The 24,878-nt window shown below is 41.7% G+C and overlaps 1 protein-coding gene across 6 annotated transcripts in view; it reads right to left on the bottom strand.

Moving 5' to 3' along the window:
- RARB (retinoic acid receptor beta) overlaps nt 1-24,878 on the bottom strand; it is a 342,084-nt gene that overhangs the window by 114,601 nt on the left and 202,605 nt on the right. For 5 of the 6 annotated variants that reach the window (XM_077916295.1, XM_077916294.1, XM_077916297.1 and 2 more), the window contains one exon: nt 22,898-23,020. The exons of the other annotated variant lie outside the window; for it this stretch is intronic. In XM_077916295.1, the coding sequence (XP_077772421.1) occupies nt 22,898-23,020 (123 nt within the window). The remainder of the gene's footprint in view (nt 1-22,897; nt 23,021-24,878) is intronic. 6 annotated transcript variants of the gene reach the window in all.

Raw genomic sequence — 24,878 nt, 5'->3', positions numbered from 1 at the left:
AGAGCTGGTGTGCCTCTGGATACTGGTTGCTCAAACAAAACAAATGAGAAGAGTGCTATTGAGCTCATGGCATGTCCTGCTGTGTGCTTCTCATAAGCCAACGAGACGCTGGCCACTATAAGAACAGCAGGACCTTTTTTGGTATCAACTAGGACTGACCAAAATCCTTGAATGAGACAAAAATCCAATGTGAGCAGTCCCACTTCAGAGGCATTTGGGCAGCTTTGAAAGGTGAGTAAATTCACATGTGAAGCAGAGTCATTCTGAAGCTTAAGACCTGCCTTGGCGCGTCTGAAGGTGGTTTTTGACCCATTTTGCTACATTTTTGCATTTGCTCTCTATATATGGGAAATTGTAGCAGAGGAGAGAGCAGGTGGGGTCGTTCTGTGACTGACAGCTGTAGCTGTCAGGAAATGGCTTTTCTTTGTAATTTCCAATCACATACAAAGTATCAACCAGTAGGGTTTTTTTCAACTTTTTCACTGCTTTTTGCGCCTGAGTTTGGGCCGAAGTGGCTGTGGTCAGAGCTCCCCAAAGCAACTTGAAAACGATCAGCACCTGGGAGATGCTGTTCCACTGCTGCCTGTTTAGTAGGTGACCAATATCGAACAGCTTGTTCAAGTAATGTATGAAGTTTGGCAGAGTCCTGATAACCTGAACTCCTCTCCTGCACTTTCATGCCAATATTTAAAAAGATTTCAAAAAAAGAGAAATTAACCATAAAGGTATAAAACGAATGATTTTTTTTTAAAAAAAGGTCAATGTATGATGTTAAGACTAAGGATAAACTCAGTGCTATTTTTCTAGAAAAAGGGGTGCCATGAATGCACAATGCAGCCCTCCCGAGACGTGCCGGAACTGAGTTATGGTAAGTTCCAGCTAAAAAAAAGGTCCCAGAAGAATCTGGGGTAAAGGAAGTATGGCAGCTCAAAATGATCTGAGCTTCCTTATAACAGAGCTTAAGTTCCATTGGCTGTTGGCTCAGATGATACAAAATTAATTACTTCTGATGCAGGAGGTATTTCTGAAACTACATTATGTAAAACGCAGCAATTTCCCTAGCACCATAAAGGGGAGGGGTCCAAAAGCATTGTAAAGTTACTTAAAGCCTCTTCACGTGATAACCAATGTTTCTAGCTGGATTTGCCTTTTCTGTAAGTATTTGATATTTGACTTACTGCCCACTCGTTCCATCTACTCCTAGGGATGGGGAATGAATTTGATTCAGTTGACATGTAAAAGGTGAATTTGCACTTTCCAAAGCAATATGCAAACCGAAACACAGCCAGCCTCTGAAATTCACACTTCTCTGAATTTTGCAATTCAGTTCTCCAGCCAGGTAATGTGTACATGTACATGTATTGAGGTGACATGTGCACAGAGATGCAACTACTACTGAAAATAGCAGACAAAATAGCATTATGCATTGCATCAAAGAAAACAGCTTTGCAAAAATGTGTACAGTGGGCAAAATTACATACAAAAATGTGTATATTTAAGGAAATTCACACTAAAAGGCTGGTGAATTTTAATGAGGACTCTTTTAAAAATATCAAACTGATGTGGAAATGTGAGGAAACGGAAGATAGGAAAAGTGAGTAGCTGGGAGAATCTGATATTGACAGATTTCCCCATCCTTACGCCCAGCTCCCATGGCATAGAAACAGGACCTTGATCTCCAAAAAGGCTGGATGGAGGAATTTCAACTTTGTTCACATGCCTGCCCCAATCATATATAAAGCTGGATCTGGAAGTCTAATGTTAAGATCAAAAGAAGTGTGCAGATAAGGGGAGCTTAGCAGGTCCCCACAACCTTTTGCCCCAGGCCTATTCTCCCAGCATGGGTCACGTCTCATATTGCTGCCATTTCAAGCGATAGACTGCAGGGAGGTATTCAACTTCTCTCCCCGTTTTTGATGTTAAACTTAGAACCAGGAGCCTCAATTCATACCTGGATGCAGGAGAGGCATAAACAATGAATGCAGTTGCTGCCATTACGTCTAGAATGGCTCTCAGTAAGCATGAAGCAAAAAGCCTCAATAAAACAGTCCTGAATAGCTTATGCTCTGCCATCTCAGAGAAAGTAATCCTGCACTTAAATATAAAAACAGATCTAAAAAGAGATATATGCACTTTAGGACAAGTGCACATGCAGTACTGAGTCAGTCCTTGAAATGAAAAGAAACACAAATAGAGAACAAGGACAAAGTAACAGGGATTAAAAGCTTAAAGGTAAAGGGACCCCTGGCCATTAAGTCCAGTCGCAGACGACTCTGGGGTTGCAGCGCTCATCTCGCTCTATAGGCTCTATAGACAGTTTTTCCAGGTCATGTGGCCAGCATGACTAAGCCACTTATGGCAAACCAGAGCAGCGCACGGAAACGCCATTTACCTTCCCGCCAGAGCGGTACCTATTTATCTACTTGCACTTTGACGTGCTTTCGAACTGCTAGGTTGGCAGGAGCAGGGACTGAGAAACGGGAGCTCATTCCTTCTGATCGGCAAGCCCTAGGCTCAGTGGTTTAGACCACAGCGCCACCCACGTCCCATCTTATTTATCTTATTTATGGCTAATTTGCATGAATATACAACCGCCATTGTTGCTGTTGCTGTGCAGTTTAATTCAAGAGAGTGTCTCTTACTTCTGTATGAATATTGTTTCCTTCATAAGTCTGAGTATATCCCTGTATCTTCCAGCAATACCTACGCCACTGTTTCCCACTATACTGTGCGCTCTGCCTTTATGGCAGGAAACAGCATTATTTCCAACAATTATTCCTTGCTAAGCGGCATCTACATGACGACAATGACTGTGCCTCTACAATGTTGAATGTACAGTATATCAACCCACCTACTGTTATGGTGCCAAACCTCACAAAGCAAGCCACATTCACAGAGCAGAAAGAATGTCTACCACTTACAGCTCTATTATTACACAACAGCAAGGGTGCGGAGAAATTTGAAGTATGAGCTGATGCACTCCCTGCCTCATTACAGAGCTATTCCTGGCAACTAAAAATCTCCTGTGCCTTATTTAGCATTGCAGAAGGGTGGCTTATGTAGTCTCCATGAACCATGTGTGTGTTGGTAGAATATAGGTGCAACCTCCTTACCAAAGATGTACCCCAAAGAAGTTCTTGCTGCGATTGAGAGTATCAAACTAGGGCTGTGCAATTCTCCTCCATTTTACTACCCCACCCTCCTCTGTTTTGTAATGTTTGCTAAAATCATATTTGCTTCATCAGTCCCCCATTTTGAGCAGCTAGTATGTGTTTTGTTTTGCTTTCATTGCTCACATCGCAAAAACCCAAACCAAAATGTGTGTGTGTGTTTCTTCCTTTAACTATTATTTTGCCAGAGAGAATGATGGCAGCTGTCATGCCTTCTCCAAGTTCTGAGTCAGGCTGTAGTTGGGAGGTCCAGTTCTGGTGCAGCTAGACCAAAGACTAAAGGATCAGACCCGGAAGATGCTCTGTGTGGTGGTCAGGTCTGACTCAAGTAAACAAGGAAGGAGAGAAATTCTGTGTGGCTACTCATTTGGAGGAATTGCTCATATGGAATGGCCAAACTACTAGTTGTGCTCAATGCAGTAAACTTGCTTTTTTTCTACTTTCTTTCGGGCGGCCCTCCCCATTGTGATAGGAACTGCAGTGCATAAGGAGCAGAGGTTTATCACTTCCATCTCCAAATGTGACTCCCCTCCAAAATACCCACAAACCCCTGGGTTGGCTACAAAGATTAGTAAGAAGTTACCACTAGTGGCAATGGGAACATTCTGTTTATTTGCTGCTAACTTGTGTAGACACACCAGGGGGACAATTTTCAAGACTGATGTAGCTGATGAAGGAAGAAACGAACATTTTATTCTCCTACATATTTAATAGATGTTATATTTCCCCCCCATCCTTATTTCTATCATTGCTGTATTATGCTAGAGCTTTTATTATCAGAAACTGATTTTAAGTTATTGTTAGCAATGGAATGCTTAAATAATTCTATTTGGTTGTTCACCATCTTGAAAGCTGGGTGGGATGCAGATATTCCACATAAAAATAAAAATAAATTATTTCCAGCCCCAAATGTCTCAACTGGATGGCCGTTTCTACACACCTCCAAACTGAAATGCAATGCAATATGTATCACTAATGGTGAGATGGTGTGATGAAGTTGATATTTGGACACTTAGGCACATGGTATCTTCTTACCTAGTTTGTGTCTTCAAACTTTAGGTAGGGGTTTCTCCTTGCAAAACCAAAACCCTCCACAAAGAAGAGAAGCCTGTCAGGGAGAAGGCTAGACTAGAAACATGACATTTTCCCCGGTATACTTGGTTTCTATGTGGAGTGAATGTTTCAGAAAGAAAATTCACCTCTATTCTGAAATACAGTGGTGCCTCACAAGACGAAATTAATCCGTTCCGGGAGTCTCTTCGTCTTGCGGTTTTTTCGTCTTGCGAAGCACGGCTATTAGTGGCTTAGCGGCTATTAACGGCTTAGCGGCTATTAACGGCTTAGCGGCTTTAAGAAAAAGGAAACAAACTCGCAAGAACTCGCAAGACGTTTCGTCTTGCGAAGCAAGCCCATAGGGAAATTCATCTTGCGGAACGACTCAAAAAACGGAAAACCCTTTCGTCTAGCGAGTTTTTCGTATTGCGAGGCATTCGTCTTGTGGGGCACCACTGTAGTGTGGTCCAGGCACAGGTTCACTGCAAGTTTCCTAGAACAAGGACTGAGCATCTACAGGTTTACTACCTGAGGAAGCCTACTTGGGCGAAAGCAAGACATCCTGTGCCAATCTAAAAAATGTTTGCACCTAAAGCAGAAGTCAAACTGATCCTAACTGGCTGATAACAATCACAAAAAGAGAGCTCATAGGCAGGAAAACGGCTGCCTCTGGAATCTACCACATAAAATGGCTATGTCACTTTACGTCAAGGTCTGCTGTTCTGCGCAAACACCAAATGCAGTCTTCAAATTAGAGGACTTTGCCATACACAATTTCACTTCTCTGGCAGCAACTGCTGCCCAAACCATTTAACATTCATTTAATGTTTACCATCCTAAATATAGTAGCATTCCCCTTGTAATCAAGAGCTTGATCATTATGATTCTGTTAGAAAAAGCATACTTTGTTATCTAATTGTTACTGTACATAATATACAACAAATATTTTCTGTTTAGGAGTTAACAAACAACCCCTCTCAGACATTATTGGTACTGCTTTTCTGGGCATTCAATGAACACACACTGGGGGCCCAGCTGGCTCCGCCTCTGATCTCCACGTGCTCATTCAATGTCCAAATATACCCTGTGCATTATGCACTCATTCAATTAATACATGGAGATTGGGGGCGGAGACCTTCTCTTCCCCCACTCCCTGGTAAGTTAACTGAATTTATGGAGAAGCAGAAGCAACAGCTTCTGGAAAAAGCTTCAGTTTAAAAAGCATTGGTAATTACTCAAAACTATGACTATTTAGACATCCACCCCAATCATGAGGCTATTTAAAAAATCAGCTGTATAATTACAAATGACATCAAGAAAGACTTTGCCACCCTGTAAGTAGACTGTCCCAAAGTGGAATTAATGTCCATTACTGATCTGGGAGAGTTTCAAACAGGTCACTCAGAGATGGAAGTCTTAATTACAAATAATCCTCCAAGTTATGCAATCCCATGTATTTTAATTTACTATGAAAGGAACTGCATGGAAAATAATATTCTTTGCTAACTCCCCATCCCTACCTCAGTCCTTAGTGCAATAACGGCGGTAAAAGTGGATGATCTAAGAAATCATTCTCTTGACTGCCTACTTGACACTTTCCCCCTTTGGAAAATGAAGGAGTGATCTCTGGAAGTATCCATTGGGGGTTTATCGGTTATATGCTATCGATGACAAATACGACTAATAAGGTGGTGCCTAGCAATGGGGGGGGGGGGAGACCTACTTTGTGGGATGTATTTTCTTAATAAAAACTTAAAACTGCAGCAAGTTTAGTAATGGGCGGCCACAAATATATCGATATCGATAACCATTTCTGCTGCTACAGACTGGGTAATTTCATCATAATAGTACATATTACATAATCCTGTCATTGGACCAGATAGTATAGCCTTTGGGCTGATGTGTTCTACACATCTGTGTCCTACAGCTGGGGTGGGGGTGAGTTTGTCTCCACTACAGTGGTACCTTGGTACTCAAACGGCTTGACTCCCAAATGCCGCAAACCCGGGAGTAAGTGTTGTGGTTTTCGAATGTTTTTCAGAAGCCAAACGTCCGACGCGGCTTTCACTTGAGTGCAGAAAGCTCCTGCAGCCAATCAGAAGCCGCACCTTGGTTTTCGAACAGTTTCGGGAGTTGAACGGGCTCCTGGAACGGATTAAGTTTGAGGACCAAGGTACCACTGTATTTGCAAAAAAATCATGACATGTTCTGTCTTGAAACATCTGTTGTTTTTTTGTTTCCAATTGTTACATAAAACCCAGCTATAAAAGTATGGGGATCATAATGGCAAAAGGTTATGCCCAATTAAGTTCTACTCAGAATACACCCACTGAAATTAATGAACTTAACTTAATTTTGCCAATGGGTCTACTCTGTGTAGGATCAGCATTGGCTACAACCCATAATCACACCACATGTGCGTTCACTGTGCTAACCCAAAAGCCTTTGTTTTCCACATGCCAATGACACATCCTCAACCATATTTCTAATACAAAACCATACTGACGAATTAATATTACATGACATTAGTAGCCACTGGGACCTTGAAGCAACATCATTTCCCCAAAACACTAGTGCGAAGATTGAAGACAGACTCTCTTCTGAAGTGGTTGGGTGTGTTGTGAAGATTAAATCAAGCATATATTTAGAAAGCAATTTTGTGAAAGCAGAAGACACCGAGACGCTTCTGAAGAACCCAAAATATTGTGTAAAATGTAAAGCAAAAATCAACAACAGCCACCCACAATTTGGAACAAGAAAATAAGATTATTCAGAAAGGAACACTGGTCATTCAGTATAGATAAATATTGAGCCCTGTTGAAAGAGGGGTTTGCGCATCAAAAACAGATCATGAAAACTAAGCACTGCACTATTTAAAATGAGCAACTACTGGATGGTATTAAGTAATGGCATGAAAACTGCAGGGCTAAATTAATACAACTATAGGAGACTGAATGGATCAATCACCTGAATTTCAGGTTTACCCATGGTTTATTGAATGGATGGACTGAACTGGAATGCACTTTTGCACCAATCACAGCGACCGTTCTGGGAAGCATGAAAATTAATCATTTCCATATCCTGGTCCAATTGCCTTAGGGACAAACCTGTACCTCTTTAGAGAGCCCACATTGTATTGCAAGCACCATGGGTACTTCTAATGCAAAAACAGTGCTACTCCTCAAACTTCACCATTTCTAATACATGATGATATTATGTTATATTGTTGGCAACCGATCTTGGCATTGTAAAGCATTTGAAAATGAAGGATAACAACTGAAAGGAAAAGCTAAAAGCTCCTGGTTGTTTGAAGCACTATATTGTGTTGTTGGTGGGATGATTATTGCTAACTTCAATTGCAAACTGAACCGCTGCTAGTTTATATATGTGATTTAACATATTTGTTTCCTGGGAATGTCGCCCCCACATCTGCTCCCAGTTAAACTGAAAAGGGTAGTTTTTGTACGTTATGCCGAGGCACACTGCAAAAGCTGAGTGCATTGCAGGACAAACATTGAATGATTTAATAACTTTAGAATTTCCAGACAAGTTTGAGATCCTGTATTTTTGACCGTCTATGCTATCAGTAGAGCGAGTGAGAGTTTTACTGCCAGAAGAGCTGAACTACGAAGCAGATTTTTCCCATTCCTGCCAAAGACTTGGATGCAAATTGCAGAGGTATAAATCCACTGAAGACAATGGATTACTACTGGAGTAGCAAGGGAAAACTTGACCCTATGTCCTCCTGACACAGGGCACCAGATAAACCTAACTACAATTAATCACGTCCAGAATTCTCCTGGCATGTAACCATGTCAGATTTCTTAATAAGTACACACCCATATATATTGCAAATGATGTGCTGCAGCTGTTATGGAAGTCCACATATTCTTTCACCCTGGCTGTGCCCTATAGGATAGTTAGATAATTTTGCAGACCTGTACATTACGTGAGTTGATTGAGCAATAATGTCAGTAACATTCAGAATTTGCATTGAAGTGCTCGCCTACAAAGACTCATGCCTATACAATGGCACCTTGGTTCTCAAATGGCATGGCTGTCAAACAAATCGGCTCCCGAACGGCGCAAACCCGGAAGTAAGTGTTCCGGTTTGCAAACCTTTTTCGGAAGCCGAACACCTGACACAGCTTCCACGGCTTCCGCTTGAGTGCAGGAAGCTCCTGTAGCCAATCAGAAGCTGCGCCTTGGTTTTTGAATGGTTTTGGGAGTTGAACGGACTCCTGGGACGGATTAAGTTCAAGAACCAAGGTACCACTGTAAATTTGTTGGGGCATGACACATCTCATTATGGACACATCTCATTATTGGTATCTTAAGGATGTATAAATGAGTATTTTAAATTGCAAAACAGAAAATTTTATAATTACACACACACACACACACACACACACACACACACACACAGAGTGGTACCTCTGTTTAAGTACTTAATTCGTTCCGGAGGTCTGTTCTTAACCTGAATCTGTTCTTAACCTGAAGCACCACTTTAGCTAATGGGGCCTCCTGCTGCTGCGACGCAGCCAGAGCATGATTTCAGTTCTCATTCTGAAGCAAAGTTCTTAACCCGAGGTAATATTTCCGGTTTAGCAGAGTCTGTAACCTGAAGCGTATGTAACCCGAGGTACCACTGTATACACCCACACCCACATACACCCCCCCCACACACACACACAAGATGGAAAGATAAAGGGGCCTATTAGAAGTGTATTTTTCATCTCTACGAAACATTTCTCAGCTGTTCAGGCTCTGCTATAACTCCCGCTCAAGACCACGCACCCCAAATTCAGAACAGTTACATCTACTGCTCTGTTGACTGAGCAAAGAAGAGTAGAGACAAAGCAATGCAAAAAACCCATTTCCTTCGTCTTCCTTCAGCTGCTTAAGAAATCCTTGCTTCAGATTAGAAAATAAGTAATGATTGCGCATCCCAGTATGATTTGGAGTCCCCCTCCCCTGTTTTATCTACATGGCAGCTACCTGTCAACATATGGTAGCTGGAGTAGTGCACTGGGAGTTCATACCCACCAAGACTATCTAAACAGGCCATTAAGTGCTAGTAAAGTAACACATGTGAACGACAGGTCAATAAATTTTATGCAACCTATGTTCACTGCAAAGAGCTGGCAGCTTTAGAACATACACAAAATCAATTTTTACAAGCACCTAAATAATTAGGAGCACCCCTCGATGATAATAATGATATTTAGAGTTCAATTTAATAGCTTGTCATAAACTAATTCACCTAAATTTCTGTATTCTGTGTCCCTATCTATTAATAATGAGAAATTATGCCTTCATAGGCTGTGTATTAGTTTTTCGTTTTGGCTAAGTAAGTAGCCACTATTGCTTAATAAGCTGATTAATACACTGGCAAAAAAACACAACCCATCAAGGTATAAAAATACAGGCAGAATAACCCCATTCTGAATATAAGGTATTATATGTTAGCTTCTTCAGAGACATCTGCAACTCCCCAATACACAGGATAAATCAAATGCCACTGGGAAATATATAAATATGCATAGAAATTTTCAAACGAGCCACTTCCAATTTTACGTCAACGTTAGGACTTTCGGGATAAAGGTTGGCTGATCTCTTAACCTTCTGACCCTTCCTTGTCATACCAGACTGTTAATTATACAAGAATGTGTAGCTCTACCAGCAAACGCTAAGAGATAACCTGAACCCCCAAAGATGCAAATAGGAGAGTGAATGCTAAAATCAATCTTATTTCATTTCCATGTTGGCTTAGCAGCAGTAGCCTGGCTGATTTATGGAGTAGAGTTCCCAAATAATTTTGTTGCTTTGTGCCTACAAGCAAAATACTTTAGTACAGTGTGTGTGTATAAGTATAAATTCACATTTGCCATGGGGATCCATGATGCCATCTGTTCCCAAAGCATCTGCATAAACCATGCCAGTGCAAACCATCCAAAGCGGCTCTTCGTCTGCGAATCCTTGGGCGGCCAATACCATGACGCGCATTTGCAATTTCCAGCAAAGAGCCCTTGAGTTCCTTTTCCACCGTCACCGTTTCAATCACAGGCGCACCAGAGAGAAACCTCTCATCAGTATGTTTTTAAAAGGCCTTTACAAAACATCTTGCCTCTTGCTTCCAGCCATTGTTCACGGGTATTTCTTGTTAGTACAAATAAAGACGTATTTGGACAGTGTAGGTGGCTAGCTCAGGAGTGACTAAGGGGGAGGCAAGGAAAGCACGGTTAGGTTCAGGAAAAGGAGCGCTTTTGCCCAGCTCTGAAATCGAGCACCACAGGTGGGAAACTTTACAGTGTGCCTGCAGCTGGGCGGAGGGTTGCAATTTTGTACACGAGATACACAAGCATGAGGAGCTGGACACAGCATGGAAGTTCTGGCCCCTTGGTGGTTGTTTCATTGGTGGGACACACAAACCATGTTGCTTGTCCATGGTAGCTTGTGTCTACAGCTGCACTGGAACACAACACAGATACAGTGGTACCTCTGGTTACATACGTTTCAGGTTACATACGCTACAGGTTACAGACTCCGCTAACCCAGAAATAGTGCTTCAGGTTAAGAACTTTGCTTCAGGATGAGAACAGAAATTGTGCTCTGGCGGTGCGGCGGCAGCAGGAGGCCCCATTAGCTAAAGCGGTGCTTTAATTTGTACTAACAAGGTTAAGAACAGTTTCAGGTTAAGAACGGACCTCCGGAACGAATTAAGTACTTAACCCGAGGTACCACTGTATGTATCTTTGGATTCCATTGAAAGTCACGAAACAGCCCTAGCACGTGGCACAAAGGGTAGGCCGGTAGACGGATTATATGTGTAAAGCAGCATGTAGACCATATTGCGCCATACATTCAATTGTGGGCTGCCAGTACAGCAGCTACAGGTGCACAAACAGATGCAGAAGGTTCCTGTGTTGTATGCACAGCCCTAGACCTCCCTCCCCCACAAAAAAATAGGTTTGGAAGAAGCTTTCTGTTGTAGCCAATAGACTTATTTAAGTCTAATTATGGAGGCGACTGCAGCGTTCCCACCTTTGAACTCTTCCACAAAATGCCCCACACTGCAATTAGGTTTGAAAGAAGCTTTCTCTTGTAGTTAATAGAAGGATTTCCCCCAAGCCTAAAATACAACAGGTGAGGACCAGTATGTGTGCGGGGGTCACAACGGGTGAGACAGACCTTCTCTCCCCAGCTGTGAAAACCCCCCACCCCCCAAATCTCCCCTTCCCACCCCAATCAGACTTGAAAACAGGCTTAGATTGAGTGGAGTTGGAGACAAGAGGGCAGCCATGTTTTTCCCCTCAGCAATATCCATTTCTATTTGATTAATTGATTTCTACATCACCATTCAGGGGGGGGAAACCTCTTAAAAAAATCCCAAGGCTAAAATGTACATATATATCCGGCAGTGTGGCATGAAATTTTTTGTAGGGGAGCAGTTAAGGCCAGCTTGCACCTCTGGGGTGATGTCACATGCATGACATCACAACATCCTGATGTCACACTCATGAGTATCACACATCACTTCCTAAGCCAGAAGGAGGCGCCAGGGCTCTGACAGAATGCTGGACCCCTCCTGCCCTCCTTCCCCTTAGTCCACTGACTGCACGCCACTGTATACAACCACTATATGTGGGGCAGCATCTAAATCTTTTTAAAGCGGAAATAAGAGATGGCATGCATGCTGATACAATGGCTTGGTTTGCATGCCATGGTAACCCAGAGTATGGTTTGCAGCAACCGTGTGAACCTGCTGGCTACCAGAGAGAAAGCTACAGCCTCTTCCTCCTTCCTGGGCTTTTAAAGTCAGTGTGGGATGGCAGCTAAGTCAAAGTTTGGTTTAGGGTGTCACCGAAACCTGGGGTCATGGTTAAAGTCTCTCCTCCTTAACCACAAACCTGTAAGTATAAGACAAATCTTGGCTACAGATTGGGGTTAAGGAGAAGATACCTTAGCCATAATCGTGGGCTTGGACTTTGTGCAGTGACCTAAAACAAGTCTAAGGTAAGGGGACCCCGACCGTTAAGTCCAGTCGCGGACGACTCTGGGGTTGCAGCACTCATCTCACTTTACTGGCCTAGGGAGCTAGCGTTTGTCTGCAGACAGCTTCCGGGTCATGTAGCCAGCATGACTAAACTGCTTCTGGCAAACCAGAGCAGCGCACGGAAACGCTGTTGACCTTCCCGCCGGAGTGGTACCTATTTATCTACTTGCACTTGACGTGCTTTCGAACTGCTAGGTGGGCAGGAGCAGGGACCGAGCAACGGGAGCTCACCCCGTCACGGGGATTTGAACCGCCGACCTTCTGATCGGCAAGCCCAAGAGGCTCAGTGGTTTAGACCACAGTGCCACCTGTGTCCTTAAAACAAGTCTAGGGAAGAGCAAATCTGTTGCAAAACTAGCACTTTGGCACTAAACCATGCTTTAGCTTAGTGTGACATGTAAACATGGCCAAACTATTCTGTATATGTAAAGCCAAATCAAAGTTCAACTTTTGCGTTCTTAGTTTCTTACTTCATCAAACCTGATTCTTTACTTGCCTTCCAGGCTCTCTAAAAAGCATCTGCACTACTGCTGCTCCTCTGGAGCTTTCAGTACACTTGACTCAAAACAAAGACAAGCACCCAAATACAAAAGCAAAACAAAACCACAAAATGTTCTTGTTTCTGCGATGGTTGATAAGCTGGCTTTCATTGAGCATGTTGCAACAGCAGCTGTCATTAATAAAATGTATGGGTTTCTCTAAACATCTGCAGGTCACATTATTTCTTGACAAGGCAGCAAGAGGAAAAGTAATACTTAGGCAGGTTATTAATCACCTGCTTGCAACTTCCTCTGTGACATAAAGTAAATAACTGCCATAGCAGGTTATAAAAGAAAACGAGGAATAATTAACATGAATCTCAGTAATATTAAACTACTGAGGGGGTGCGTGGGATCCTATCTGGTTCACTGAAGTTAAGAACAGCTTATTTCAGTAATTTCAATATACATAGCTGTATACTCAAGAGGACACACGACTAGCCACACAGCAACTCCTCTCTAGAAATGGACAGGGAATTTTAAATATTTAAGCATTATTATTTCAGGCTGCCTTTAAGGATAGCATCGAGGCAGGTAACAGAGTAAAAGTAACATACAAAAACCCACACTACTGATGAATAAAAGCTGATGATTTCAATAAAACAACCATCCAGCCTATAAATACTAAAATGCAATACAAAAATACAGCTAAAAGTCACAAGCCATTAAAAAAACCACAAGAACAACAGGTGAAAATAAAGTTAAAGAGACAAACAGAGGCTTTAATGGTTTCCTAAAGTCCTGTGAAGACAAGGGCCAATAGATCCCAAGTTTGAGTGCAATCCTGGGATGGAGGGGTGTTGCAAAAAAGGTGCCCATCAATCTGATTGTTCTCAGGAGGTCAGCAGGTGAGCAGGGTCTCCATTGGTGATCTCACAATGTGAGCAGGCTGGTGTGGATGAAGATGGCTCCTTAAGTAGCATGGCCCAGAGGTGCCAAGTTTCGCCCGACATGGGGCTCGTCACATGTTTCTGACATCACACGTTCAACACAAACGTGTGATGTCACGTGCATTAGGAAGAGGCTGTGAGGCCAGAAGAGACCTGTCGCCACTGCAGGGAGGCCCAGTGTGGCCTGGGCCCTCAAAATTGAGGGGGGGGGGCTTAGCCCCATCCTCACATACTTTCAGGGTGCTAAATAGTTGGTGCTATGGCCTGGCAGTATATAAATTCAAATAATAATAATAATAATAGAAAATTTACTTGCCCTCATCCCTTCCAAAACAGCTTCTAGGTGTTCTTATTTGAGCAACTGCCTCAGCCGTACAGAGGTGAGAGGCAAAGCTTCAATAGCACCCTGGACATCTCCATATACCCCCAGCCTGGACCAGTCCATAAAAGGACATGTTTTGGCAGCCGACATCTTCACACCAAACCTTAAAAACTCTGCCTCCATGGTCCAAAGAAGTATGCTTCAAATACCAGATGCTGGAAACCATAGGAAGGGAGAATATACTGTTGCACTCGGGTCTTGTTTGCAGCCTTCCATGAGCATCTGATTGGCCACTGTGAGAACAGGATGATGGACTAAATGAGCTACTGGCATGACCCATCAGGGTTTTCCGGATTTCAAACCAGAACAGTGGTCTGCGATACAACACGCTTGTCTTCTGGGATGTATGACATAATAGCTCTTTTAGTTTATATCAGGGGTTGTGCACATGAATGATTTTCGGCAAAAACGGACTTCCAGGCTGCAGCAGTATAGCTGACCTCCATAAAGCTGGTTTTTCCCTTCCGAAGGACGGAGCTAGGTATTCTGAAAAACCCGACAGTGAAGTGCCTAACACACTGCGGGTCTCCCCCCCCCCCCCCCGAGTTCCTTTCTATATTAGGAGACAAAAAAACCTCATAACAGTCAGCATTTACCAGGCGATTAGTCAGGCAGGCCTTCAAAGGTTATCTGTTGAAACCTCAGCTAAATAATATGGTCCAATGACAGAAGAGAAGGAACAGATCCCTTATGGTTGACCCTCAGGCCAGTATTGTATAACACTAGGCAGCTTTCATTTATAATGTAGAGAGCACACCTGGAAATCTGCTTGTAATTAGGAGGTGATAACGAATCCATCTATCAAGCAGGGGCCTGTTTGTCATCGTCTCTGGATGGAAAGCGAAGCTTTTTCTTCCTTTCTTTTTTGGATAAGCCAATATCTATAGAATGGGTATCACAAAGCCAGCCCCCAGGACTTTCTTCTTGGAATAGGCTGGGGTTTTTTTGGAGGGCGGGGAGCATCTTTGCTTTCCACAGTCAACAATGGGATTCAGCAGAATATGTGGTTCTTTGGACTGAAGCTATAATCTTGAGTGTCATTCTAATGAAAGGATGAAAGTCGAATGTGACAGGTTCTGAAAATCTCTTATTTCACACCACTGAATTCTCTCAGCATAGGAGCAAAGGTGTTTAGAGGTTCTGGTTATGAGGAGAATTCAGGCAAGAAAAGTCAAATATAAACTATAGATGAGATATGAGCTATAAGTTATGGTTACCAGAATATATGTGATGTGTTTTATCTATTTGTCTAGCTACACACACACACACACACACACCACACAACACCCAGCTCCCTAACATGATAGAATAGGTCACGTAAAACCAGGCAAGATTACCAAGATGATACTAAGACTGTTTCATAAATAATCTGATTAACATAGGTTTCTAAAGGAGGCTCAGACTCAAAGAAGACTGGGAGATTATGAGCTTTGGAAACTGGGAAAATAGAACTACCATCAAAGGAAACTGTCAAGGTGGATAAAAGGGAAAAGAAGAAGGTATTAAAAAGAAGAGCCATGACAGTAACTGCTCTGATTTATCAACTTTCAATAGACGGTACTTACAATCAGCAAAACCTTATTTTCAAAAAAGTTATTCTTGCACCTGAAAAAAAGCATTAGCAGCATTTGGGAGCCTATCTCGGAATTATTCTCCTGGTATGTTGGTAGAGGCAATGAAACTGGGCTTTTGCAGAATTCCTCTTTGCTCTCCTAAACAACAGTAGCAATATCTGACCTAGGAGATCCCATGGTTATTTGAATATGAAACCTTCTTTATGCCGAGTATTGAACACACTGTCTTGTGGATTAAATATTTGGGATAAGGGGAATCCTGTATTCAAGTAACAGTGCCATTTTGCAATTTCCTGGCTCAGAAGTTGCCTTTTACAAATAAAGGCGAGGGGAGGCAAGGTGGAAGCATGTAAGGTCTCATCTGCACTATATGTTTAAAGTAGTACCATACCACTTTAAAGAGTCGTGATTAGGGGTGCTGAGAGTTGTTTGGCAAGCCCTATTCCCTTCACACAGCTACAATTCCTGGAGCTCTCTGGGAAGAGGGATTAATTATTAAAACAATCTGTGAATTATAGCTCAGCAAGGGAAACAGGGGTCTCCTAGCAATTCTCAGCTCCCTTAACAAATTACAATTCCCAGGATTCTTTAAGGGAAGCCATGACTGTTTAAAGTGGAATGATACTGCTACATAGTGCAGATGGGCCCTTTGTCAGAGGACATGGTACTAGTTGTATCTGAACAGGTCCTGAGGTGATCTAGCACACTGTACAACTGAAACAGGGTAAACATTGTACATTTGTTACCTTCTAAGTGTTCCAAGATCCTTCAAGTATAGAACTGTTCTAATGTGGCATGCAAGTCTACTAAACCCCCATTTTTAATTTTAAAAAAGCAATGAATACGTGCAAGTGCTTTATTGTGAAATTTGACAAAACCATACTCCAATAAATCAGAAGTTTTAAATAACACACTTTGGCTCGTAGCCAATGTAGCATTAAATTAAAGTCACTTAACAGTATACTTGTACCACTGGCAAAATGTTTCATGCCAGGGAAACGTTGTTGTGCAAGAGAATGCAAAAGCAGGTTGCTGGCAACTTGGTTGCACAATAGATTGTGCATTCTGTTGCACAACAAGTTTCTGCTGGCTCAACTACTGTGTTGGATTCTTCTGTGGTGCAACACTGGGAATCCTTCCCATCTCTCTGGTTAATATGGAAAGGTTGTGGTTTGGTGGGTATGCCCAGCACATGGGTGCCCCCTCACCAGTTTAAGCTAAAAGGGATTCTTTTGAATACAGTGATATCTTGGTTCTCAAACTTAATCCGTTCTGGAAGTCCGTTCCAAAACCAAAGCATTCCAAAACCAAGGCACATTTTCCCATAGAAAGTAATGCAAAATGAATTAATCCATTCCATACTTTTAAAAACAACCCCTAAAACAGCAATTTAACATGAATTTTACTATCTAACGAGACCATTGATCCATAAAATGAAAGCAAAAAACAATGTACTGCAGTCACACACACTATCAATCAATCAATCAATCAATCAATCAGTAGCTGAACTGAGTTCCACAGTCACAAAAACAAAAAAAAAGCCACAAAACCACAAAATAAATAGCAAAAACAGACAGACCTCAGCGTAATACTCAAAATGAAAATGTGGCACTCAAACTGGAAGCGTAACATTCAAAACGGAGCACGTTCAGCTTCCGAAAGAAGTTTGCAAACCGGAACACTTACTTCTGGGTTTGAAGTGTTTGGGTTCCAAGTTGTTTGAGTACCAAGGCGTTTGAGAACCAAGGTACCACTGTACCTGAATAGGGCTCAAGTATTGAAATTCCAAACTCAACTTGCTGAATTGGAAGATATTCCGCATGAGAACACAGATAGCTGATAATTAGCCACCAAATAAAAAATGTGTTGTGTTGACAATTTAATACAGGAAACAAGAAGTTCAATTGACTATCAGCTAAAATGGTACTTTGCAAAGGACTATGTGGATATTCAGATTACACTATTTTTATAGTTGCTCCTGTAATAAATGTGGACTCACTCTGGATTAGGTGAAAGCTATGCTTGCTTAGGGCCCAGTAGACAGATTTCCAGAGTAAGTCCCAGGGTATGGTGCATAACCACTAAGCCGCAGGCTCAGATTTCAGGACTTGAGTCCACAGATCATCTCAAACAGGCAGTCTAAGGGATGTCAGGCGGGTATCAGTTAAAGAATGAACTGCAGGGAGCTCCAGCAATGGAAGCCTCCTTGCATCAGTAGGCCAGGACAGAAATCAAGTTATCTACAAACACTCCAAAGTATTAAAAAAAAAACAAAAAGGTTAATGAAACCAAATATTGTGACCAAGCATGAAAACCACTGTAACAATATTATTCATAAAACTTCTTCAGTGTACAAACATGGTCCCAATGAGCCAACTCAGATGGCAAAATGTATAATTAAAAGGAAAAGCCATTTTCACAACAACATTACCCACAAAGCTAAACATGCTTTTAGAAGTGCTGGTCTTCTCAATTGTCTGCTAGAATGCTCCATTACAGAAACTGTGAAATGAAGATAATTGGGGGAAATGACAGACGTTGGATTATGGAATAACTGAAACTCAGTAAAGTGTGGGCATTACACATGACTGCAACTTCGGTTTGTTTCTTTGCTTGTTTTGGGTTTTTAAAAATCTATTGCTTGCTTTCAATACAGTAATTACTATGCAAAATCGTCTGGATAATTTCATGACTGGGGCAATTTTTAGACCATCACACAAAATGCCCCTAAGATTTGGCTTGTGGCCTTGGCACAGATTTGAAGGAGACGGTGGATGGCTGAGGATTACCACGTAACCTATGCCTGTTAAAGACAGTGTGCATGTAACCACACAGGAAGCCAGTTCTCTGTGACATCCAGCCATATATTGAGGAAAAAAAATATACCACGCCCCTGCAACAAATCAGCAATGCAGGGAGGCAGAAGGGTGGTAAAATATTTCTCATTGCGTGGACAGTCACAACAGATGGCCAGCTTCTTTGTGCAGTTTCATGAGTACTGAAACAGCCATTGGTTAAACAGTCAGCTGTAGCCACCTCATATTTTATTTATCTAGACTAGAGCATTTATAAATTGTCCCCCAATAATGTAATTTCTTGGTTGGCTCACAGATAAAAAAATACAATATTTAAAATATCATAAAAAAAACAGCTGCAGCATTAAAAATTTCCAACAGAGTGATCTAAACCCAAATGTAACTAAAAACATGAAACGGTTTCAAGATCATGGATTTTAAAAGCCTGGTTGAGTAAAAATGACCTTTTTTTGCACCAAAAAGGCCACAAAGAAGGCACAACTTTTGCCAAATTGATAGATCCCTAAGCCAGAGGTTCCCTCTATTAAATACTTCTGTCAGAGAGAAATATGCACACCAAACTTTTCAAATTTACTAAATGCAATCAACAAAATGTGAATATAAAAAGACATGGTCTAAAATTAAGCAGAATCAAGTCCTGTTTATTTAAGAGCAAGAGATTAAGTATGTGTTTCACTGTGCCCTAAATTTAAAAGGCCTTAATTTTGGTGCACTATGTCTACAATGACCAGAGAAGTGATAAGACTAGGAAAGTAAAAAATCAAAGGGGGGGGGGTAGACACAAACATCTCCAGTATGCCAGAGGATCAGAAGTAATGCAGGAAACTATCTCTGTAACAGCTCGACTCTTAAAGCACATTACATGTTTTCAAAACAAGGATGAGCTTCAGGATGAGGCTAATCAAACATCAAAATTAAATTCACCAGGATTAAATTCGGCTGACATTGAAACCTAATCAGATACAGCCAAACTGCAGTCATTACGATAATCTAATTTGTTTTGCTGAGATTGGTTGACAATCAAAAGAGTAAGCGAACAGATGACGGGCAGAAAAAGAGATGAGGTGCTGAAGTCGAAAAGCAAACAAAAGAAATCCGGCAACAGGTGCTGCAATGCTACGCTACCACCCAGAGAGGTAATTTGTTGGGAAAAGAATAAAACTATGCCCCAGGCATCCAAGAAACTTAGTATCATGGCTGGAGCAGAAAGTTTTTAAGGCCCTCTTGTTTGTGATCAAAGCAACCCAGTTGAGAAAAAGCAGAGGATCTCTGTCATTGAAGGATAGTAATGGCATTAGTTTGCCTAGATTATATATATAACGTATTAATAGGTCTGGACTGCTGGACCTAATGAAATCCATGACTGGAAAGACAAATGGTATATACACGACCTTCCTTTTTCTCATAATTGCAGCTTTCCTAAATCAGACTTTACAGGACAAAACAATTAGCTTTCCTTCCTGCTAGAGCCATATATGGAACATGCAAAGCTGCCTTGGTCCATCTCACTCAGCATTGTCTACTCTGACTGGCAGGCAGGGATGCTCAAGGCATTCAGTCGGCATTTAAGTGAAATGACTTGACATGGCTCTAAAGACACAGGCGATCCTCAGTTTCCACACTTCTCTGAATTCCATAATATAGTCATACCTTGGGTTACAGACGCTTCAGGTTGCGTGTTTTCGGGTTGCGCACTGCGCCAAACCCGGAAGTACCGGAATGGGTTACTTCCGGGTTTCAGCGCTCATGCATGCGCAGAAGCACTAAATCATGCTTTGCACATGCGCAGAAGCACCGAATCTCGACCCACGCGTGCTGCGGTTTGGAAACGTGATCTGTGCGGGAGCGTCCACTGTACAATTCTTGGCACGGAAATGCACCACAATGTGTATTTCAAACAAAAATGCATGCTAAAAAATGTGTATTTTAGAGTAAAACTTAAAAGTAAGTAAAATTTGTGATAAAATGTGTTGAAATAATGTGTGTGTGTGTTTTAAATTTCAGGTTGATATGGAAACTTTCACATGATGTAAAATTCACTTCCAGGAATATAGAAGAATATAGTGCAAGCTTAGCATTCATTTCTGTGGTACTTGCAAACAGATTTTTTTCCTGGAAGCAAATATCATGGTGCTAAACTTGTACTATATTCTGGAAGCAGAACAGAATGACCTTCCCTGAAAGAATCCTGAGAACTACAGAGTTATTGGGACACCCCTCACATAGCTACAGTTCCTGGCACTCAAAACAAACTACATCTCCCAGGATGACTGTTAAAGTTGTATAAGAGTGCTTTAACTGTATTGCATGGCCATGGTTCCATCATGGGATTCAGCTGCTAAGCCCCACTAGCTCCAGGGTTCCTCAGTGGGGGGCACCAAGGTAGACAAAGGATAAGAAGAAGAAGAAAGTTGCCTGGATAAACCTAGAACCATACCAATCCCGATTAATATGCACAAATCTTTTTGAATGTGATTGCATGGTCAGGGCCGGATTTAGGTCTGATGAGGCCCTAAGCTCCTGAAGGTAATGGGGCCCTTTATACGTCCAGCTGTCCTTTGTCAACAACAAATTGTCGCTGTTTTTTTGTGTTGAATAATATATGCTTTTTATGGTTATTTATGGACCTAATAGGTATCTAAAGCCATTTGCATATGCAGAATGTAGGCACCCTATATATATAGAAATGAGAAAACTAGTGATATTTTAGGGAGCAGGCTAGCAGGCAGGGCCCATGACTTACATCATAGGAGCCTACACAACACAAAACATTGTTGCTGTAAGTAGGTTTTATTTTATTTGTTTTTTATCTTATATTTTGGAAATGTACATCCAGTTTTTTTTCCTTTAATTTTTTTTGGGGCCCCCAAGAGAGGGCCCCAAAGCTGTAGCTTGCTTAGCTTACACGTAAATCCGACACTGCATGGTGCATTCCAACTTTCGTAAGCCACTTTGAGAGTCCCCAAGTGGGATATACAGTGGTACCTCAGGTTACATATGCTTCAGGTTACATACACTTCAGGTTACAGACTCCACTAACCCAGAAATAGTGCTTCAGGTTAAGAACTTTGCTTCAGGATAAGAACAGAAATTGTGCTCTGGCGGCGCAGCAGCAGCAGGAGGCCCCATTAGCTAAAGTGGTGCTTCAGGTTAAGAACAGTTTCAGGTTAAGTATGGACCTCCGGAACGAATTAAGTACTTAACCCGAGGTACCACTGTAATGCAAAATGCCAGCCTTTTAAATAAGTAAACAAAGAATCCATTTGTAAACAAAAAGGCCAAAAAAAATTTTTACTCTGCACCTCTCAACAATCTCCAGAAGCTAAGCCTGGAAATGAACAGGAGCAAGAATGTGCTCTGACAGAGCTTCCGCTGATTAAAAAATGAGGTGCAAATACGTTTCCATCAAAGGTGCATGTACAGGGGTAATGAAAGTCTGTAAGGAGAACGCACTTCTGTATCATCATATGCAAAGTGTTAGCAGAAAGAAAAATGCTCTCCATCTTCAAAAGCCTTATCACCAAGAGACAATCTAAAGATACGTATATATTTCCAAATTCCAACATACTTATTCCTGCTACAGCTACTGACGCAAAATTGTAAAGTGGAACAAAAGCAGCCATTGCGCAGAGATCAAAGCACAGTGCATTTCCTTTTAAGCCCAGACTTTAATATGTGCTTCAGCCGATCACTGTCATTGTTCTAGATTATGAATCACCGACACATACATTTTCAAGTGTAATGACACTCTTGCTTATTAAAGACCTCTCAGCTGAAGGGGCAGAGTATTATGAACTGGCCAATCCATTCATTTTCTTGAATATGTTATTCAGTATTTTATGCTAAAGCAGCAATACACCATCCATTTTAGTACAATGATCCTTATGTTCAATAAAAGTGAAGTGCTGCATCATAAATCATTATAGTCATTTATTCTACATTAGACATATTAGACACTCTATTCCATAATCTATTACAATAAGGTGGATTTAAATATACCCCAAGGAACTGCAATAATAACTCGAGAACCAAATATAGCAACTGCGGATAAAATATAGTTAACCTAAAATTGCACTGGCAGAATGGACAGTGGTGAATTTTAAAATGAAATTCAGAATGTGCTATAATCTGAATCCAATAAACAAACAGCAGAGAAGCAGTGCAACCTTTCCTAGGAAATTTGCTTAAAATATATCTAAATTATTCACTTAGATTTTGCAAGAACTATTTAATGTATGTAGACAAAATGAATCCCGCTTTAAAAAGGAAACTGTGATTAAAAACATCTTTGAAGGACAACCACCAAATACCCCTTCTGCTCTGGATTTACTATTTCCTTCTGCTTTGTATATAACTGGTTATCTTACAGAAGCTCTAGTTTCTTCAAGCTGCACATTTGCTCTTCCTAGCAGCTTACCTTTTATTTTTAACCATTTTTTAAAATCCATGTGCTTGGTGGCAAAGTCCCAGCTGGCTTTAATGGAGCCGGATTGCACCTTTTGGCCATGATCCAGTACCTCTGCATTCAGAAAACAGGAAGCTGATGAGTGAAGGGAACAGACAGAAAGGAAGAACATAATTTCCTCTTATCTCAACTTCTTGGCGTTTCAAAATATCATTCCCAAAGTGCTCCAGGGGCCAAAACAACACATTAAGTTCATCTCATGGTTTGCCTTTAAGTACAGGATTTCTCTTTCCACCAGTAGCCAGTTTGGTGGTGGCCCCAAATCGGGACCCTGATACGTGGCAGACAGGGGAGTTAACCCTTTGCTCCTTGCAACAGTTTTTATCTGGAAAGGGAGTCTGCCCCTCAATTTGTATTGCTGAAAAGCCCAGAAGAGCTTTCCTCTTATGCAAATAGTAGTCACACCCTGCCATGAACAGAACTGAGACCACAGTGAGGACTACAAATTACAGCATCCTTAACCACCACAGCAGGGTCTTCATTCGGTTTGCAGTGTACATGATATTCGTAAAAGGAAGATCTTGTAGTCAACAGCAAACTTTGTGATAAATGTATTGTAAAGTGTGCCCATAAAAAACACATACTTTATGCCACTCAATGTGAGCCTAGTATACCAGCAATGCAGAAATAAGTCATCAGTGAGTGCAAATGATTCTTATTCCAATTACATCTTATAGTCTGTGTCCTGGTGAACCACGATACCATATAAATGTCACATCAGACAAAGCAACACAACAGTCTTAAGCCAATGATTTTTTTTTCTACGCCAAAGTCTGGAACTGTGGATCCTTGCACAAAGACAAAATCTCATGGATTACTCCCTTAGTACAACTGAGTTATGTAGACTTGTGTATAATTAAAGAAACTGGGTTGGTCATTTCAGTGAGCTTTGAAGGCAACACCTACCTTCACACAACACAACCACATGAGTAGATACATTTAATATGAGGGACAGCAGGCAAGCAGTTATACACGACAGAGAGCCTAGAACATCAACTGAAAGCTAGAATTGCTTGCCATGCGCATGGAACAGCCAAAGGCAATTGTTGTATTCTCATTTCTATGACGCTTGCTTAGCGCTGAAAGCCACAAGCAGGAATGCTTATGTTAAGTGGGAAGCTAAAATTGCCCGTCAAATTGTTTAGAGACTAGGTCACCTGTGCTAAGAACAGAAGCAAGGTGGCACACGAGATAGGGCTAAGCAATAATGTTATATTGGTTCTGACATTATTAAGAAGAGCCTGCAGGATCAAGCCAAAGGCCCATCTAGAACAGTATCTAGTCCCAGAGGCCAACCAGATGCCTACAGGAAGTTTGCAAGCTGACCCTCGAGTACAACAGCACTCTTCCTACCTGCAGCTCCCAGCAACTGATAAGACAGCATGCCTCTGACAGTGGAGGCAGAATGTAGCCAAGATGGCGAGGAGCCAATGGCAGTTTCAGACCTTCTAAGTGTCCCTATTTTCCAGGAACAGTTTCAGATTTACAGAAGCCGTCCTGGTTTCTGATTTGATCCTGGAATGTCCCGCTTTTCCTTAGGACATCCCTATTTTCATTGGCCAAGCCAAGGAGATCAGTAACACAACCTTGGGAAGACCTCTGAAAGCAGCTCTGTATAGGGAAGTTTTTCAATATGTAATGTTTTATTGTGTTTTTATATATGTTGGAAGCCATCCAGAGTGGATGGGGCAACCCAGTCAGATGGGTGGGGTATCATCATCATCATCCTCATCATCAAATTGTTGTTGTTTAGTCGTGTCCAACTCTTCGTGACCCCATGGGCCAGAGCACGCCAGGCACTCCTGTCTTCCACTGCCTCCTGCATCATCATCAAATAGGAGAGCCCTATTTTCATCATAGAAACGTTGGACGGTATGCAACTTTATCCTCCATGAATTTTTCTAATCCTCTTTTAAAGCTATACAAATTGGTG

The sequence above is a fragment of the Podarcis muralis genome, chromosome 12 (assembly GCF_964188315.1).
Source record: "Podarcis muralis chromosome 12, rPodMur119.hap1.1, whole genome shotgun sequence".
Lineage (NCBI taxonomy): Eukaryota > Metazoa > Chordata > Lepidosauria > Squamata > Lacertidae > Podarcis > Podarcis muralis.
Note: the sequence above shows the minus strand (reverse complement) of the source record. Positions and strands in the feature narration are given on the sequence as shown.